Below are 14,283 nucleotides of genomic sequence, written 5' to 3'. Positions count from 1 at the left end.
TATGGTAAAGTTACTATAATTTGATTAATTATAAAAGGACAAATTAAAATTATAATAAAAAGGGTTAATATTTAGTAAATTAGAAATATATTTTTTTTTATTTCACAAGTAGCTTTAAAATTTTGATATGTATATTTTTTTTAGTTATTTACTTTTAAATATTTTACTATACTCTATATAACAGTTACATTCACTATACTCTAAAAACTCAAATAATATGTCAAATATTTTTCAAAAAATAAATAAGAGTATTTAGAACTTTTAAATTTTAATTAATAATATTCACGTATTCATAATTTAAAAATTATTTTATAATTTAATTCTTAATTTAATTATCTAGTTTTTTAAAATGATTTTTATATAATTTTATTTTTTTTCTATTTTAAATTGCCCCGATGAACAAAAAGAATTATCCAAGAAAAAAAAGTTTTACAATAATTATTAAATAAAAAACTTCTGTTATTACAGTGATTCAAATAAATTAAAAAAAAAAGAAAAAGAAAAAGAAAAATTGCAGACTCTAGAAAGAGAGAAGTGAGAACACCTTTGATGTTTGCTCATTTCACACCGCATGGAACCAACTCCCTAACCGAAGCCTTCCTCTCCAATCTTAACCTTAAAATAATCAAATCATAAATCAAAATAAAGATCCTTCTAATGTCCAGAAAACATTTGAACTAAAAGGGTTTCGGAAAAAGAAAATCTTTCCGATCTGGAAAGAAGAAAAACCCTAGTTTTTGCACTCCACTGCCAAACAAATAAAGAAAAGTAAAAAGAAAGGGGGCAAAATGGCGCTTTCCGAGGAAGAGTGCTCAACGGCGAAGGCATCTTCCTCTTCACCGGCATCGTCGTCAGCGACTGTTTCTTCGCAAGGCGTTAACTACCTAGCCAAGTGTGTACTTAGAGGAAGTGCTATCCTTCAGGTCGCTTACGGTCACCTCCGTTCTCCTTCTTCCCTGGACGTCGTTTTCGGCAAGGTCTTTCCACTTTTTTCCTGGTTTTTAATTAATTTTAACTTTTATTCATCGAGTTCGATCAATTTACTTAGTACAAACAATAATCAACTTGCATTTAGACAGTGCTTACCTTTTTTTTTTAATTAGTTTCTAATAGGATAAGCTTTAAAATTTTCTCTTAAGATAACTCTATGTGTGGTTTTATTTTAATTCGTAAGAGATAAATTGTAATAGGAAAATAGTTTAAATATTCCTTGTCAATTTTTTTTAATGACATTTATGATGCTGTTTTCACTTTTCGACCTAGTATTTAGTTCTATATATGAACTAGAAGTTACTTTCAAACTGATATTTACATGGTTCATCCAAGACCTTGTGCTGTTACTAACTCTTCCTATAGCATTTCCATAACGACATCTTTATTTCTTCTTTAAATTCCCATGCTCAAATATAGTATTGTAACGTTGACTTTTAATGCGTCTTTTTGAATCTACAGCCTCTCAGTTATTTGCATTTGCTTCTATCATCCTATTGTCAAACTTGTTTTTGATAATGATGGTGATACTTTAATGTTATTAATTCTGATAATAAGTTCCTTCAATTTTATATTAAGAAATCATTTATGTAAGTGCAAACACTTTCCAATCACACTGTGAAGAATTACCTTAGGAAATTGGGAGAACTGTACATAATGGAGACAGTAAAGTTGAAAAGAGAAGCAAATTTAATTCAAATATAACAGTTTATATAATTCTTGGATTTCACTAAGGCAAAAGATCATGTTGATTTCACATCAATCCGTGACTCGATACAATAGTTGAGATAGGCGTACTCATGAGGATGAAAAGTTGTAGTAATCAATTAAGTGGCTATCATTCATTTCAATCTATGGCTTACACTCAATTCAGTGTACCAACTACTGTAGCCATAGAGTTGTTTTGGGAAATCAATCTAAAAGAGAGGGTCTTTACTTTTGTGCAGTAGTGGTGTCATGGGTTAATATTCAAATGGGTTGGAATTGGTTTTCAAGAAATGGGATATGGTAATATAGAGAATTCTCCAATTGAGAACAACACACACAGATTTTGATAAAAGGATAAAGGGTTATGGATTAGTTTTCTTGGATTGTAAACCTTGTTCCTGAAGAAAGCTGTCTGGGTTTGCTCAGCTTCGAGTTTGACTCTTTGTTGTATTTGATGAATTTCTTCCTTCTGAAACTAGAGTGAATTTATGGCATTTCTGTAATGAGATAGCTAATCTAACCGTTTGTTTGATGGTGTTTTATTCATGAGACACCATAGAGTTGGTAATAATTGGTGAAAATGGTATGATAACATCTATAAATATATTAAAAAAACATTTTCCAATTGAACATAGGTTTAGATTAAAAGAATAAGGGTTATGGATTAGGTTTTCTGGATCATTGATGTTATCCTCCAAAAGACCCATTCTAGTTTGCTCTGCTTTGCGTGTGACTATTGTATCAGAGGAAATTACTTCTGAAACCACTGTTAATTCATGACATTTTTGTAAAACGATAGCTAATCTAACTGATTGTTTGGTGGTGTTTTATTCAGGAGACGTCCATAGAGTTGGTAATAATTGGTGAAGATGGTATTGCGACATCTGTCTGTGAGCAGACTGTCTTTGGTACAATAAAGGATCTTGCCATTCTACCTTGTAATGAGAAGGTCTATGGACAAAATACACAGGTCTGTACCAAAAGTATAATGGAAGCATTGTAGGACATATCCTCTTTATATTTATTTGTCTGAGAGTATTTCTTACTTTATTTATTTTTAATAATAGATCTTCTGGACTGGATAAAGTTAATATGATTTGAAGCAGTTTTTTGTAATACAATTATACTATAATTTCATTTTAAGTTAATTTGCTTTCTTCTGTTTTCTTTATTTAGATGCCTGGGAAAGACCTGTTGGTCATTATTTCTGATTCTGGAAAGTTATCTTTTCTCACATTTTGCAATGAGATGCACAGGTTTTATTTTCTATCCCGCAATTTAGTTTTCCATGTTGAAAGTGAACGTGCCTAATGGCTCTACAGCTGACATTTTGGTATGTTTACTTCCACTGTGACGATACATATTTTTTGAGATAGGTTTTTTCCCGTCGACCATATTCAGCTTTCAGATCCTGGAAATGCAAGGGATCAAATTGGAAGAATGCTAGCTGTTGATTCAACGTAAGTCCCTTATGCCAAAGATTAATCTGTGTGCATGTTATTTTCTTGTGTCTCTGTGCATGTTGAAACTAGATCCATTTTTTTAAAAACTAACAGAATATCATGTCTAGCAATGCGATGGGTTGGCCTAACTTCCCTGATTTTCCTTTAACAGTGGCCGTTTCATTGCTACTAGTGCTTATGAAGACCGATTAGCCTTTTTTTCCCTTTCAATGTCTGGAGATGATATTGTTGACAAGGTATTGTTATTGTCAGACTGGATTCAGTGTTCTTGCAGCATTTTTTGTTGAAACTTTGTCTTACTGTGTATATGGAATTATGAGATCTTATCTGTGAGTATTTCAGAAAATATTTTATCCACCTGAGAATGAAGGCAGTGGTAGTTCTACTAGAAATGCTCAAAGAACTAGTATACGTGGTACAATATGGAGCATGTGCTTTGTTTCAAAAGATCCTATCCAAACAAATAAGGAGCATAATCCTGTTTTAGCCATTGTTTTAAATAGGTAAGAACTAAATTTATAAAGATGATCTAGGAAATGGTCATATTTATGGTTTATCTGTCTTCCCACGGGATAATATATATATTTGCTTGGGCTAGTCTAAGAAAGGGGTACATATTGTTACTGCAGGAAAGGTAATACCCTGAATGAACTGGTATTGTTGGGATGGAATCTATCAGAGCATGCAGTTGACATCCTTTCACAGTATCTTGAAGCTGGACCACTAGCACATAGCATTGTTGAAGTTCCTCATTCCTGTGGATATGCGTTGCTGTTTAGGGTTGGTGATGCTCTCTTGATGGATCTTAGAGATGCACGTAATCCACACTGTGTGTATAGAACAACCTTAGATTTTTCAGTCCATACACCAGAGGAACATATTTGTGTTGAAGAGTTATGTACAGCACATGAATTTGATGATGATGGGTTATTTAATGTTGCTGCATGTGCTTTACTGCAGCTGAGTGATTATGATCCAATGTGTATAGATGGTGAAAGTGGAAGTGGAAAAACAACCTGCAAACATGTTTGCTCATTTAGTTGGGAACCGAAAAGCGATAGAAGTCCGAGGATGATCTTTTGTCTTGATACTGGAGAATTTTACATGATCGATGTTTCCTTTGATTCTGATGGCCCTAAGGTGAATATATCTGATTGCCTCTACAGAAGTCAACCTTGCAAGTCCCTTTCGTGGGTCGATGGTGGGTTCCTGGTGGCAATTGTAGAGATGGGGGATGGTCTGGTCCTTAAGGTTGAAAATGAGAAGCTAATATACAAAAGTCCTGTTCAAAATATAGCTCCCATCTTGGACATGTCAATAGTGAATTACCATGGGGAGAAACATGATAAAATGTTTGCATGCTGTGGTGTTGCACCTGAGGGATCATTAAGAATCATACGAAGTGGAATTAGTGTAGAAAAGCTTCTAAGAACTGCCCCTATTTACCAAGGAATAAGTGGAACCTGGACAGTTCAGATGAAAGTTACGAACTCTTATCATTCTTTTCTTGTGCTATCATTTGTTGAGGAGACCAGGGTACTATCAGTTGGATTAAGCTTTACTGATGTTACTGAGTCAGTTGGTTTCCAACCTGATGTCTGTACTTTGGCATGTGGTCTTGTTGCTGATGGCCAGCTCGTCCAAATTCACCAAAATGCAGTTAGGCTTTGTTTGCCTACTAAGGCTGCCCATTCTGAAGGTATCATTATGTCTTCTCCCGTCTGCACAACTTGGTCCCCAGATAATATGAGTATCAGTTTGGGGGCAGTTGGCCAAAGTTTGATAGTTGTCTCCACTTCTAATCCATATTTCCTTTTTATTCTTGGGGTCAGATCGCTATCAGCATATAATTACGAAATATATGAATTGCAGCATGTGAGATTGCAGTATGAGTTATCGTGCATATCAATACCTCAAAAGCATTTGGAGATGAGGCATTTAAGCTCTAATGTAAACCTGGTGGATGTTGGTGGAGCTGTTCCTCCTGTCGGAGTTGGCATGGGTATTACCATTGTTATTGGTACCCATAAGCCTTCTGTGGAAATTCTATCTTTTGTACCTGGAGGTCTAAGAGTTCTTGGTGCTGGAACAATTTCACTAACGACTACTATTGAAACTGCTATTAGTGGTTGCATTCCTCAAGACGTAAGGCTAGTGCTTGTTGATCAGTTCTATGTTCTGGCAGGATTGAGGAATGGAATGCTGCTTCGGTTTGAGTGGCCTTCTGCCTTCGCTCCTTCATCGGAACTATGCCTACGTAGTTCTATTCCTTTTCCTGGGAAGGTTGAGAATTTTTTATTGAATACAAAATTAAATTCGTTTGGATCAGAAACATGTTCTGTTAATATGGGTGAGAAAGATGGCCTTCCTGTTACTCTTCAATTGATCGCGACTCGTAGAATTGGCATTACTCCAGTTTTCCTTGTTCCTTTGAGTGATTCACTTGATGCAGATATTATAGCTCTCAGTGACAGGCCTTGGTTATTGCATACAGCTAGGCATAGCCTTTCTTATACATCTATATCATTTCAACCTTCCACGCATGCAACTCCTGTGTGTTCTGTTGAATGCCCTAAAGGAATTTTATTTGTCGCAGAAAACAGTTTACATTTGGTAAGAGTCATTATCTTTAGAACATTGAATTACCGTGATTGTTTGGCTGTCATACTATTGATGATAGTTTATATTTCCAGCCTTGAACAGTTGGCTTTTGACTTATTGGAACTGTTTGGGAGTAAACTTTCTGAAGTAAACCTGGCTGACAAACTAATTTTCCATGATGTTTTTGGCATTTTCTTGATGTCTAAAGCTTTGGGTTCATACACTTTTATGGCTTAAAATTTCTCCCCTCTTCCCTAAATACTGCCAAATTTGTCTATCTGCCTAGTAATGGATAGACAAGTCTGTATGAGTTATGTTGGGAAATTTGGTGCTCTGGATATTATTTTGGAACTTCAACTCTGTAGAGCTATCAATTAAACTGCATCTAGCCCTTCCTTCCAAGTTAGATGACTCATTTTAGTAACTGTATGAGTGCATAGCATGGGTGGACCTGATTTCAACTCTTCCATGACCATACTTCATCCATATGGATTCATATAAAGCCTGTTTGGCTGTTCAAAAATGACAAATAAACTTGCAGGCAGTGTCGGAGCCAAGGGGGGGCTGGCAGGGGTCCCTGCCCCCCCTAAAATGGAAAATTTTCCATTTAGGCCCTTTGTAATTTATAAAATTTTAAATTAATAATGGTAAAATTGCACTTTGCCGCCCCCCCCCCAAAAAAAAATAAAAAATTTATTTAATGCTTTAAAAATTATAAAGATAGACTACTAAAATGGTGAAATTGCATTTTTACTATTGTAAAAATATACAATTTAACTCCGGCCCCCCAAAAACTTTGTTGGCAATGCCATTGCTTGCAGAGTTGTATATTAGTGGGTTGCCTGTTACAAATATAGGATGCAATGTTCTCATTCTTATCATTGATCCTTTTCCTCCTGATTCTTACTGAACGTTTCTCCTTGCATCCATAATCATCTATCCCTGATGTTTAAATTAATTGCTGAATACTTGGATATTTTCCTCTTTGTGTTCTGGATATGTATTTATATATGTATGAATGTATGTACACCTATATGTCATGTAAAGGAAATTTGAGCACATGGTTTGGTAGCTTGATAAAGGGTGAGTTTGGATGGGTGGTGCGTTTACCTGCGGTTAGTGTATAAACAGCGGTGGCGGTGAGATTAGATACTGTAGCGATAGTGTAGCGTGAGACAAAAAGTAAGCTAAACGCACCGCACTGCGGCCCCAAACAAAGCCAAAGGCAATTGAGTTACAATTACAGTGGATAAAAAAACTGTTGTCTGAATTTAAATATTATTTGATCAATTAAACTATGTAGCTTTGTTTTAGTGCGATGCTTGTGAAAATTAGATTACTGTTGGCTGCTAGTGGATGGTGTTGTCAGAGCTGTATGAATGAACAAGTGGGGTTATGAAGGAACTGTGAGTGGTTGATTGACATAGGTGGAGTGATGGACAGTTGTTGTAATTTAGTTATGGTTCTCTTACATGACTTAGATGATATTATTGGATTCCTTGTCTTCTCATAGAAGAAACTATGATTAGTAATAGCTTCCATTTTCAGAAAAATGTGGTTCTATTATTTATTTAAAAGCATCTCAATTCTAATCTGGTGCATGATTTGGTTGAAGTCACTAGTTTTAATTTTGTGTTTAAGGTGGAGATGGTGCACAGTAAGAGACTTAATGTGCAGAAGTTTCATCTTGAAGGCACTCCACGGAAGGTCCTGTATCATAGTGAAAGTAAGCTTTTAATTGTGATGAGGACTGAGCCAAATAGTGACACATGTTCTGAAATTTGTGCTTTGGACCCCCTCAGTGGGTCTGTGATGGCATCTTTCAAACTCGGACCTGGAGAAACTGGAAAATGCATGGAACTAGTTAGGGCTGGAAATGAACAGGTTCTAGTAGTTGGAACTAGCCTGTCTTCTGGTCCAGCCATAATGCCCAGTGGTGAAGCTGAAAGGTTCATTTACTTTGTTATCCCTATTTTTCCTTTTTGGGTATTGAAGGGCTCAACTTTTTATCTTTGCTTGAAGCATGGTGACTTAAACTGGGTAACTATTTTTTAGAAGAGGGCTCGAGAATCCTTATAATTGACAGAAAAATTCTCCCTTCCCTTTAAAAGTTTCTGAATATTCCATGCTTTTAGTTCCATATGTTTTGATTCGATATTTTTGCTACAGCACCAAGGGCCGTCTAATTGTCCTCTGCATTGAACATGTACAACATTCAGATAGTGGGTCGATGACGTTCTCTTCAATGGCCGGGTCATCTTCTCAACGAAACTCACCATTTCGTGAAATTGTTGGTCATGCCACTGAACAACTATCAAGCAGTAGTATCTGCAGTAGCCCAGATGATACTAGTTGTGATGGAGTAAAACTGGAAGAAACTGAAGCATGGCAGTTCCGGCCGGCTTACACAACCACTTGGCCTGGAATGGTACTTGCTATATGTCCATATCTAGGCCGTTACTTCTTGGCCTCTGCTGGTAATGCTGTAAGTTGCAAACCACAATTTATTCCTTTAAATGCTAGAGTTCTGCCATTAATTAGTCTATTAAGATGTTGATCCTTTTTACCCCCCAGTTCTATGTATGTGCTTTTCCCAATGATAATCCTCAAAGGGTGAGAAGATTTGCAATAGCGAGGACGCGGTTTATGATAACATCATTGACGGCATATTTTACTAGAATTGCTGTAGGCGATTGTCGTGATGGTATTCTTTTCTATTCATATAATGAGGTGAGAAAATTTTGCTGACTGTAAATGGTAAATTCATTTCTGATGTCAACCATGTCCTTTAATGCTTATAGATAGTTTTTGTATAATTTTCAAGATTAATATGGTAATCAAAGCATTATGGTGATCTTATCATTTGTGATTTCAAATCTACTTTGGTAATAATCATAAATGCTACTGAACTGTTAAATTAGAAAATATAACATCAAGGGATAAACTAGCTTTTATAAAATAAATTAGGTAAACAAATTGAATTAGATCTATTAAAATTTTATCAAAAGGAGAAAAATATTTATTTAAATTTATACGACATTTAGAAAGCCAAAAAGGCAATTTATGTTTAAGTTTTCTACAACTAATATTACTTTAAAAAGGTAAAATATCATACATAAAACGATTACAATTTTGAAAGGGAACAGGTTTTTAACTCTTAACTAGAAAAGGGTTTCACCAGTATAGTTAATTTTATATATTATTTCTCGTTGGTAATAAGCATCGTAAATAAATCACATTCTGAGAGATCAGTGCCACCAGAAGACCGTGAGTTTCTTACTTACCTACATGGTGATCTAGTCTCCATGTGTAGATCACCATGACTTTTGGGGTGATCACTCCATAAGACACTGTCATGGTGTAACCAATTGTTCTTTTACCTATTTACAACTCCCTTACCAACTGCATCGCTGTAATCATGATCTTTGATATCTATTCTAAACCAACTCTACCTTCTTATACGCTAGGACTCCAAGAAACTGGATCAGACATATTGTGACCCATCTCAAAGGCTAGTTGCTGATTGTGTTCTTACTGATGCTGATACCGCCATTGTTTCAGATCGAAAGGGCAGCATTGCTGTCTTGTCTTGTTCAGATCGTCTTGAAGGTAAGTACATGAAACCATGACTCGTTTTACTGTCTAGTTGTATGTATGGTTACATTTATATGTATTTCTTCATATGTTCTTCAAGTTTTATAGAGGCCCTTTTTTATCTTCAAGTTCTCTTAGTAGCTATTGCTATAGTTTGCTAAAGACTGATCACAATGTTGTGAATATATTATGCAAGGAAGGAAATCATTGTCTTCAGGAATTTATTTATTTATCAAGCCTTATTAATCTGATTGTTGGAACGAGTACTTCACAAAAAGTTATACTGAAACTAAATTTCGTGTTATATTTATTTATGTAAAACAATTTTATAATAGTTTAACAGTATACATGACTAGTGAGCTCAAAGTATTATTAATCGGATGGTCTAATCAAATGTATTATTTGGTAATTTGTGCTTTTGTGGAGCATAATTTAGATAAGCAAAGCATTTCTTTTGAAGTTTTCCTAAACAATAACAATTTCATATTTGATGCAACTGCATTAAAATATAGTTTTACCAAATCATATGAAAAAAAGTTTTATTGATCGTTATAGAAGGAAAATATATTTTATGGACAAAATATTTGGATTTTTGCATTTTACATATACAGCTTAAATGTTATCATTTTAAAATGACATATGCTTTGACCTTGTACGCTTGGCTAATTGTATTCAATGAATCATAAAGCCATTGGCTCCTTAAATATTGTTTTATCCCTGTAGCTTTTCACCCTCAGGTTTTTTCTTTCATTACACACAATTTTCAGCACTGCATATTTAATACTCATTGTGATATATACGAAGGGAATAATAGTTTTAGTAGCAAAACAAAAAAGAGAAATAATACCAGAAGTGTAAGGTAAAGGATGTAGAAACTGGAACCCCCAACTAGGAACTATCTTAATGACAGTAAAATAGCTTAGAGAAACAAAAAACAGTTGGAACCTTGACAAAGACAGTAGAAAGCATGAAGCATTCAAGGAGAAAAACAGATGAGTAGTCCCTAGACCCATACAAATGTGAAGTTAAGCACTTTTTGGGATCTGTATCAAGATCTTTAGTTTCATTAGATGCTAACTTCTTTAATGGTGGGATTAGGAGGTCATCGCTGATTGCTATTACCTTCAGCTGGAACCAGAACTGGATTTTGTTGTCTGAATGTTAACATAGCCTATTATCCTGTGTAAATGAAATAATGGAGCCTAAGGTCTTGTTTGATAACCTGTTGAAATATTTCAATTTATTGAAAATTAATACTTTCAGCAGTTTAATTTTTTAAACGTGTTTAATAATAATTATCATAAATCAATTGATAGAGCCTCTTCAGTGAAAAACTATTGAAAAAGATAAGTAGATAAGAAGTGACTCATTACCATGAAGAATACATTTTTTTCTTTTACAATATTTTAAATTAATTACTTTTATTATTAGTTTGGATGTTAAAATTAATTATTTTTAGTTTTTATGATATTTTTATATTTAACATTTTTACCTTTTATCAAATATTTTTTATATTCAATAAAATTAATGGCAAATATATAAAATGAAAATTTTCAAAATTTAACATCTACATTTATCAAATAATATATTAATATTCAGCAGTTAATTTTCAAAAACAGACCAAACAATTTTTATAATCCAAGTTTACTACTTATTAAATTTAACATTAAAAATTTTTCAATTTATAAAACGCAAATAAACAATGAATGTGTGATTCTAATTTTTATCATGTATTTTAGCTGCTGATATGCTTGTGTTTCTGTCTGGGATAATTTCATTTATTAATTTTTAATGTCTCAGATAATGCAAGCCCTGAACGCAACTTGACGCAGACTTGTGCATACTATATGGGTGAGATTGCCATGAGCATCAAGAAGGTAAATCGTTGCAGCTCATCATTATCAGTGATATTATAATGTGCCTTGGGTTTTATGAGATCAGGCTAGCCAATTGAAAGTCAAATAAAGATCATTAGCCTTGGTGATATTATCAACAATTTTCTATTTAGTATCGTTGCAGCTCGTCATTATCAGTGATATTGTAATGTACCTTAATTTTTATGAGATCATGCTAGCCAATTGAAAGTTAAATAGAGATCATTAGCCTTGGTGATATTATCAGCATCACTCTATTTAGTATTGTTGCAGCTCATCATTATCAGTGATATTGTAATGTGCCTTAGGTTTTATAAGATCATGCTAGCCAATTGAAGGTCAAATAATCATTAGCCTTGGTGATATTATCAACATTATTCTATTTAGTATCATCAATATAATTGTAAAGGATGATGTAAATTCCAGGTTCTACCTAAAAAAGGGTCTGCTTCCTTCATAGTGAATTATATTGGTTATTCACTTGTCTAAATAGAGAAGTTGTGCATGGGAAATTAGTGCTTATAGGAATAAATAACGAGGATGGTGTGAATGTGGTGAACAAGGGTTACTATAACGAAAATCTGTCGCAACAACTCAAGATTGATGATAGAGGTATTGCTGTTTTCTGGTTGCATGTAATCCCTGCCACAGTTATGTACAATTCACTGGGTCCATTTTCTTGTCCTAAGAAGCTAGAGTCAATTTCATTCAGTGTAGAGTTCTTGGAAATTATACTGATCACTCTGCCGTACTAAGCCCAATCATTGGATTATTTGAGTTCTAAAGTTACAAAATATGCTAGAATTTTTTTTGTTTAGTGAGCAACTATATCTTATAATTTTTTTTCTTGGTATAGAATCACCTGTTTTGTGATTTTGAAATAATCTTGCTGTGTGGTGTTGTGGAAGTTTGCTTTCAATTGATTGAGGAAAAAGGTAGACATTTTCTTTAATGATTAGTTGCTATTATGCTTTGCCTGCTTAATATTACATTTGTGATTATTTCTTGGAGTTTAGTGAGTATTCATGAGGAGGGGGAAAAACAGAGCAACTCTTTTGATCTAGCAGTTTTTATCTCATAAAAGAAAATATAATACATCTAGAAAGGGTTTTTAGTCTGATATGTTCCTTTTCAATTTGATTTGACTGAAATCCTTTTGATAGGTGAGATGCTAAATTCTTATTATCCCTGAACTCTATGGATTTCATTTTGTGCTTAAATGCTGAACAGTGCATTAATGGTTATACTGTTTGTTGCTTGTTCTTTGGGCAGATAATTTACGTTTTAAGTTTTTCTGGACATGGTTTTTCCTCTTAAACTAGCTGTTTGAGATATTCTATATATTTTTTGTAGGGTTCATTTATTTACAAACTTCCAGCTGATGATATGTTAAACAGCTGTGAGGCTCTGAATGCAAGTCTTGACCCTTCACATAGTGCTATAATGGCCAGCACACTCCTGGGAAGCATAATGATCTTCATACCTATATCAAGGTATGGATTAATGTTTGGGGATGAAGTGAATTGATTTCAGTATTGGAAAGTAATCTGTATCATCTAAGTGTTGGATCATTTAGTTGTACCTTCAATAATGGGCCGAGGTTAATGTCAATAGACATGGTTGGTCTTTAGCGCTGCATAGGCTCCCATGTTCTGATATTTTGATTTATGTCTGGATTTGGGACTTTTGTTTGATACATTGTATGTTTCTGTAGGGAGGAATACGAACTGTTGGAAGCCGTCCAAGCTAGACTCATTCTTCATCCATTGACTGCTCCTGTATTAGGCAATGATCATAACGAATATCGTAGTCGTGAAAACCCGGTAAGAATGTGTTTTCAAGGTGATTTGATCTTGAGCAGTACGCACTTGCTACTTTTAACTGTAGAGCCTTGTAGATGTTGATGAAAATTTAATGCCACTAGCTTTATTCAGCCAATGAAATATTGAAATCTAGGAGCAATTGAGCCTCTATATTAGCTCCTTGCTGTGCTCTGTTTCTTTCTTTAGTTTTGCCAATCGTCCTCCATTTTTCTAAAAAAATGTTATGCTTCATATTCTTTCTTTGGTGTGGGTCTTGGGATCCAGGCTGCTTTTGTCTGTTTGATGTTAATTCAGGGGTTCAGAAAAAGCAAGCCTCTTTTCTAACTGTGGTTTATTGTTTGTTTGTGGGGATAAAGGCTGGCGTCCCCAAGATACTTGACGGTGACATGCTATCTCAATTCTTGGAGCTTACAAGCATGCAGCAAGAGGCTGTATTGTCATTTCCCATTATTTCTCCAGTTACTCAGAAGTTGAGTCCGAAACCACCACCTTCACCTATCCCGGTCAGCAAGGTCGTGCAACTCCTTGAACGAGTCCATTATGCCTTGAATTAATAATAACAAGATGCTATTTGAGACAGCGTTGATGAAGGAGAGATCAATAACAGTAACAAATATGGCTTGTGATCATAGTTCTGACTCGAGATATCAAGGGAACATCAAAAGTGGCAGTGTGAGGGCTGGGTACAAGAAGATGACAACCACCGGCTGCAATCATGCACATTTTGGTTTTATAGTCCATTACAGAAATCGGAGGTTGGGTAACACAGCTGCAAGGCACAAGGAATAAATAGCTGAAGTAAATGGGTAAAGTTGGTGCTATGTTTTTCCCTTTGTAAGTAATAACATTGTATAGTTGGTTCAAATGGAAAATGTAAGGCCTAAAAAGCAGCAATTGAATTGGGTTTTTTCTTCTGCAACAAAATATTACATGTTTCTTGTTTAATTTTTTTTTTAAAAAAAGCTCTCTATTCAACCTCAAGAAAGAAGCGAATGTCATTTTTTCGTTTTTCTGTAATGATTTAGTTTGATGGATTCCATGGCATAATGCCAGAAATTATTATTTTTTAATGATTTAAGTTGATGGATCAGATAAATTTATTTTTATGTATGATGTGAAATATAACGGATGGATTTTTAAAATAGTAATTATAAAAAAATTATGGAATTGCAAAACTTCTCTTAATGGGTATGCTTATATAAAAGTATTCTAGTGGATAGATATACTTTT

At 34.3% G+C, this 14,283-nt stretch overlaps 1 protein-coding gene across 2 annotated transcripts; it reads left to right on the top strand.

Moving 5' to 3' along the window:
- The first annotated feature begins 479 nt into the window (after positions 1-479).
- Positions 480-13,998, top strand: LOC107889475 (splicing factor 3B subunit 3). 2 transcript variants are annotated; one of them, XM_016813911.2, is made up of 15 exons: positions 480-977; positions 2,534-2,668; positions 2,875-2,954; positions 3,075-3,158; positions 3,313-3,397; positions 3,504-3,664; positions 3,791-5,774; positions 7,404-7,711; positions 7,932-8,247; positions 8,337-8,492; positions 9,230-9,371; positions 11,157-11,233; positions 12,584-12,723; positions 12,945-13,053; positions 13,410-13,998. In XM_016813911.2, the coding sequence occupies exons 1-15, from the start codon at positions 789-791 to the stop codon at positions 13,605-13,607; spliced, it is 4,164 nt and encodes a 1,387-aa protein (XP_016669400.2). In that variant the 5' UTR covers positions 480-788; the 3' UTR covers positions 13,608-13,998. The 2 variants fall into 2 exon arrangements, with proteins under 2 accessions (XP_016669400.2, XP_040932558.1); XM_041076624.1 differs by lacking the exon at positions 480-977 and having other exon boundaries at positions 2,607-2,668; positions 3,071-3,158.
- The last annotated feature ends 285 nt before the right edge of the window (positions 13,999-14,283 follow it).

The sequence above is a fragment of the Gossypium hirsutum genome, chromosome A09, assembly GCF_007990345.1.
Source record: "Gossypium hirsutum isolate 1008001.06 chromosome A09, Gossypium_hirsutum_v2.1, whole genome shotgun sequence".
Taxonomy (NCBI): domain Eukaryota; kingdom Viridiplantae; phylum Streptophyta; class Magnoliopsida; order Malvales; family Malvaceae; genus Gossypium; species Gossypium hirsutum.
This window is presented reverse-complemented; position numbering and strand designations above follow the sequence as displayed.

Coding starts and splice junctions, on each gene's coding strand:
- LOC107889475 (XM_016813911.2), top strand. CDS start 789: ATGGCGCTTTCCGAGGAAGAGTGCTCAACGGCGAAGGCATCTTCCTCT. Junction 5,775..7,403: donor CAGAAAACAGTTTACATTTG/GTAAGAGTCATT, acceptor TTTGTGTTTAAG/GTGGAGATGGTGCACAGTAA. Junction 9,372..11,156: donor TTGTTCAGATCGTCTTGAAG/GTAAGTACATGA, acceptor TTAATGTCTCAG/ATAATGCAAGCCCTGAACGC.